General features: G+C 42.2%; 1 protein-coding gene across 1 annotated transcript in view; it reads right to left on the bottom strand.

The window, feature by feature from the left end:
* Window positions 1-6,174, bottom strand: part of LAS1L (LAS1 like, ribosome biogenesis factor) — a 29,487-nt gene that overhangs the window by 17,560 nt on the left and 5,753 nt on the right. Inside the window, 2 exon segments of the mRNA XM_018560077.1 lie at window positions 834-915; window positions 4,530-4,599. Of these exon segments, the coding sequence (XP_018415579.1) occupies window positions 834-915; window positions 4,530-4,599 (152 nt within the window).

The raw sequence follows: 6,174 nt of genomic DNA, 5'->3' as shown, positions 1-6,174 counted from the left end.
GGGATTATTTTTCAGGGGTTGGGCTTGGCCCCTTAGTTCCAGTTACAGGAACTCTTAAGGCATCAGCATACCAAAACATTTTGGACAATTTCATGCTCCCAACTTTGTGGGAACAGTTTGGGGATGGCCCCCTCCTGTTCCCACATGACTGCGCACCAGTGCACAAAGCAAGTTCCATAAAGACATGGATGAGCCAGTTTGGGTGGAGGAACTTAACCCGATAGAACATCTTTGGGATGAATTAGAGCGGAGACTGCGAGACAGGCCTTCTCGTCCAACATCAGTACCTGACCTCACAAATGCACTTCTTGAAGAATGATAAAACATTCCCATAGACACACTCCTAAACCTTGTGGACGCCTTCCCAAAAGAGTTGAAGCGATTATAGAGGCAAAGGGTGGGCCAACTCAATATTGAACCCTACAGACTAAGACTGGGATGCCATTAAAGTTCATGTGGATGTAAAGGCAGGTGTCCCAATACTTTTGGCAATATAGTGCATGTCCTCCAAGGATAACTTTTCACTTAAAGTGCACTTTAAAAATTGGGAAAATGTTCATGTCTTTAATGCACGTATGTACACACATATAAACAAACCATTACCAACATTAACTGCGATTATAGATGATTTGTTCAAAAGAACTAGTGCCAACACAATTTAACTACACCACAAATACTGGGAGTCAGTGCTCACGGCAATACATTTGGATATAATCCTGGAGCATGGAAATGTACAATGTAGATTTAACATGTCCAAGAATTTATATAGTACTACTAAACATCATCACGACTGCCCAAAATAAACTAGCGACTTAAACAGAGACCATGCTCACCTTTCCGATACATGTTCAATTTGGGCATCCTTCCATGAGTGGCACTGTGCCGAAGGTTCACCACCCACTCAGGAATATTCAACTAAAGGAAAGGATAATACATTATCAGATACAACATATAGCTGCAACAGAACCAGTAATACACAACATAACCAATTTTGAACTCTTTAGGTAAAAAAACAAAAAAACAAACAAAAAAACAAAACACAAAAACAAAAAAGCAATGGGTTGCAGTACCTCCATTGTCACAGAAATTAGGATTAAAGGTGACCTGTGACAATGAGACTGTCACAGGTCGGCTCAGTAGATCGGGAGGTGAGCGAACATATGGGGAAAAGCCCTGACCCCATAGTTCTCCTTTAAACACAAATAGAAAATTAGTACCTCCTGCACAGTGCCGTTTCTTTATAAAGCTCAAAAATGACTCCATAGCCTGGATGGTTAGGATGTTATAACTGATGCTCAAAGTAAACAAATTATAAAACAAAAAACATGTTGACGGGAATTTATCACAACTGGTGCAGACAGAATCTGAAGCAGTTGCCCAGAGTAATCAGTTAGCTTTTCTGTTCAGTTAGGCTTCAAAAATGAAAGCCGATTGGTTGCCACAGGCAACTACTCCAGATTCTGTTTGCTCCAGTTTCGATATATTCCCCCAATTACAGTCTCCTTTTAAAAGGAAGAAAGGAAAAAGCTTAAACTTTAACAGACCATTTTCCCATTAATAATTCCCTACTTCCATAAAAAGTCTAAGGACACAGTACAGTGCAAAAGTTTGAGGAAAGTGAGGATGCTTTAAAAAAAAAAAAAAAATGCAATACAACAGTTGATCAATTATCAACCTACAAAAGTGCATAAACATAAAAAGCTAACTCAAATTGATATTTTGTGTGTTCACCCTTTGCCTTTAACATTTATGCTGCAAATTATGACCAAAGTCATACATCAGCAGGCCTCTGGAAAATTTTAGGCAGGTGTGCTGTAATGCAAGAATGATTTCACAAATAAAAGTGTTAGTTTATTTTTATAAATGAACAAACTGGAAAGTAAATGAACGGAAGAGAAATCCAAATCGAATCAATATTTGGTGTGACCACTCTTTGCCTTCTAGTTACACTTGCACACTGTTTTTGAAGGAACTCGGCAGGTAGGTTGTTCCAAACTTCTGTAGATGTCGGCTGCCTCAAATCCTTCTGTCTCTTCATCCCCTAAAGAAGCTACCAGCGAAATGTGTTGGGAAGCAAGCATACCAATGTTCAGAACAATTGATTTATGCATGAGGTGTTCTTGCTGAACACTGGATGATGCACGAATGTACAAAACTGGATATAATGATACAGTGGATGCGAGAGGTGTGACTTGGGGGGAATATGCAATTGTTTTTTTTATTGGTGTATCTCAAATAAAGCTTTACTATTTTAAGATGTTGTGAAGAATATATGTGCACTGAGGGCCCTCTGAAACCCCAAACTGCTTGAATATTTATATAATCCCAGACAGACTCTATGTTGAGATCAGGGCTCTGTGGGGGCCAAACCATCACTTTGAGGGCTCCTTGTTCTTCTTTACACTGAAGATAGTTCTTAATGACATTGGTTGTATGCTTGGGGTCATTGTCCAGCTGCAGAATACATTTGGGCCAATCACATGCCTCCCTGATGATATGGCATGATTGATAAGTATCCGCTTGTATGGCAGAAATGGAGCCCCAGACTTGCAAGTAACCTCAACCATGCTTCACTGCTTCACTTTACTCCAACATTATTGCGTAGTTCTACAAATGCTTTTACCAGGCTAGGCCAACTCTGCACATCCATGTTGCCAAGTTTGATTTCAAGCACAGGGCTTACAGTGGTACATTTGTCATTGTTGAGTTCCAGGGGTGGATCTAGCAAAGATTTTAAAGGAGATTTGCCGTGGCTCATCTGGAGCCACGTCTTTCTAGAAACATGTATACCAATGTTAGTGTACTAGTCTCTGTAGAGCCAGAAGAAGAGGGAGCCAGTGTGCCACCATTCTCCACCAGATGTGTCCAGCACATACAGATGTTCTCCCTTGAAAAATTTCAGGGTGGCGAAAGGTGGCTAGGGCAATATACCTTGATGGCCACCACCTCCTTAACATTTGAGTGGAGTAGGACTATCAGCACGTAAGGAGCTTGGTGATAACACTTTCACATCAGCACTGTTTGGGTCAGGAACATTGCTACTAAGGTTGATCAGTGTCTCCTCAGACTTGCAATGAGGCAAAACGGCATTAGCAGATCGAATCTTCTGAGCAGCCATCATGTCATGCGAGCCCTCCTCCCCACAAAGTAAATTTCTGCTACTAAGACATCTGTCTGTTCAACCAGCCAAAAGTGAAAGGCAGCTCTGTGTATGGCATGCTCCTCTGTCACCCCGGGTCACCGCAGCAGCATCGCTGCCCTCTACACAAGCTCAGTGCTCTGCCCTGGTAGCTTTCAGAGGAGGAGCAACGCGTGTCCAGCCCAGGGGGCAGGGCTTGTGTGGGGAGGTCACATTTTCTTTATATTAGAGCTGCAGCTAACGATTATTTTCAAAATCGATTAGTTAGCCGATTATTAAGTTCGATTAATCGGTTAATCGGATAAACAATAAAATACATTTTAAAAAATGGCTCCAGTGATGGACTACTAGTTTGTATTGAGATTGGAGTCCATCACAGGAGCAAGCTTGGAGCGGTGGAAGTAAAAAAGAAAAAAAATAGTGTGGTGTGCAATATAGTGAAATGGAAAGTGTAAAATTATACAGCAATGAATGGCATCGGCTATAGAGGACTACAAATCCCAGCAATAGTACATTATACAGCGCAATGCAGAATATCACCAGCTATAGAGGACTACAACAAATCCCAGCAATAGTACATTATAGCTGGCGGGATTCTGCATTGCGCTGTATAATGTACTGTTGCTGGATTTTGTAGTCCTCTATAGCTGGTGGTATTCTGCATTGCACCACTGTATAATGTATTACTGCTGGAATTTGTTGTACTCCTCTATAGCTGGTGGTATTCCGCATTGCGCTGTGTAATGCATTATTGCTGGGATTTGTAGTCCTCTATACAGCGCAGTGCAGAATATCACCAGCTATTTAGGAATACAACAAATGCCAGCAATACATTATACATACAGTGTACAATGTATTGCTGGGATGTGTATTCCCATGTATAATATACAGCACAATGTACCATCAGCTATCGAGGAATACAAATCCCACTATCCCAGCAATACATTATAGAGCACCATGTGGGGGGGAGTGCAGGCTTACCTGAGCAGTCTTCCAGCAACTTGCTTCTGAGATCGGACCTGTCTATTGGCGGCTGTCATCCCCCCACACCTGCTCCTCCTTACTACATCTCCCCGCGTCCCTTTGCCGATCGTGGATGTGGGTGGGCGGTGAGTGTGAGACGGGGAGGAGGTGCGGCGTGAAGAGCGTGGATGCTGGCGGGTCTGGCAGCGGCGAGTGAGGTGGGGAGGAGGTGCGGCACGCAGCGTGTGTGGAGTCGTGAATGGGACCAACTGATCGGAAGCCGATTAATCGATTATTGAAAAAGTTGACAACTTTTTCAATAATCGATTATAATCGATTATGTCGATTAGTTGTTGCAGCCCTACTTTATATAGAATATTTCACAAACATACAATCAATATCTGATGTAATTTAGGAATAACCTCACCTCATTAGCTAGACGCCTTAAAGGAATAGCCATTGTCTTCTGTTTTCTTTCTGTGATAATATTCACAAACCTGTAAACAGAAGTTTAAAAAAAAAAAGTAAAATCACAATTGCACAATATTTATTTTCCAGTATACAAAGCCTTTTTTACTTAAAGAGTATCTCCACTTTTAAAATAATAAAATATATGTATATTTTTTTGCATAAGCCATTTTGTAATTTAAAATTTAAAAAATGACCATTCTATTTAAAACTGTAGCCACTCTAATGTTCTAAATCTGTCAAATAAAATTCAATGCAATATGGCGACCTGAAGGCATTATGTACACAGCTGGTGTGCAGAACTCCCCCAGAAATGTCATCTCCTGCTTTGGTGATTGGCTGATTTTCCCAGACGTCTGTACTAAGATGCAAGTAACATTTTTGGCATCCCTTGCAATAGGAATTGAATTTGATGAGAAGGGTTAATCACTACTAAAGGGATGCATGCACGTCACCTTTCCCTATTACAAACACAGGAAGCCTACCAACTGATTATAATGAACCCAGAACCTCCCATTCAGGAATCAGTTAGGAAAGAACATGCTGCCACAAAAAAGCTATTTCTATCAGAATCAAAACAGGTAGGAAACTGCAACAAAGTTGGTTAAAAACCTTACAATATATATTGATCACCCAGAGAGGATCGATTTTTTTCCCCAACAAAAGTCGACTTACTCCTTAAAGCCCAACTCTAGCCAAGTTGCTTTCCCTCACAAGAAACGGGGGTACAGTTGGCACTGGAAAGGCACAGACCGCAATAAAAGCTGAAACCCTTCCTCACTCTACTAAAAACATTCTGAGAAAAAGAGAAGGGATATCTTTCAAAAACGGTAATAATAATCTGGCAGAAGCTATTGATCTTCTCAGCTCCATCCAAAGGGAAAGTTAAATTACTGGAATTGGGTTTAAATAAAAGTTAGTCAGAAAGTAATAAAATAAACTCAGAAAACACACAAAGAACACATTTGCAGAGTAAGTAAGCACAGATATACACAAGACCCTCAGGGGTGTGGAATTCCTATCGCCCGACGCCCGGGAAATGCAGTTTCGGGCACCGGGCGAGTAGTTTTTTTGTACACTTAGCTCTGCTTGTCCAGAGCGGGGCTAAGTGTACAGTGTGGAGCCGCCGCTCGTTTTCAAGTGATCTGATCACTTGTATGAAACGAGAGGCTGCGATGCTGTCCACAACGCCCCCACCCCCCCCCCGTGGTTTTCGGAACCACGGAACATGAGCTCACCATAGAGCAGACGAAAAACGGGAGGTTTTTCGTCTGCTCTGTGATATCACTGAGACAGGGTGCGCTGTGATCACAGCGCCACCTGTCTCAGCTGTCAGGAACTACACAGAACATCAGTTCTATGTTGGAGGACAGGTTCCATAAAAAGAACCTGTCACCTCCTATCACTTAGAGCAGGGGCGCCCACTATTTTCCGTCTGGAGATCTACTTTTCAAATGACGAGCTCATTGAGATCTACCAACGAAAAAATACCTGCATTCAGGGGCGGGAGGGTGCGTGGGCTGCGCAGGCAGGCCACTCGCCCACAGTGCGATCGCCTGCATTAGTGCCTGTGTTCCAGTCCAGTGCGATCCGCAAAAATGCTG

The sequence above is a fragment of the Nanorana parkeri genome, unplaced genomic scaffold (genome assembly GCF_000935625.1).
Source record: "Nanorana parkeri isolate BGI_ZX_2015 unplaced genomic scaffold, ASM93562v1 scaffold431, whole genome shotgun sequence".
NCBI lineage: Eukaryota > Metazoa > Chordata > Amphibia > Anura > Dicroglossidae > Nanorana > Nanorana parkeri.
The sequence above is the reverse complement of the archived record's forward strand: the minus strand, read 5'-3'. Positions and strand labels throughout refer to the sequence as shown.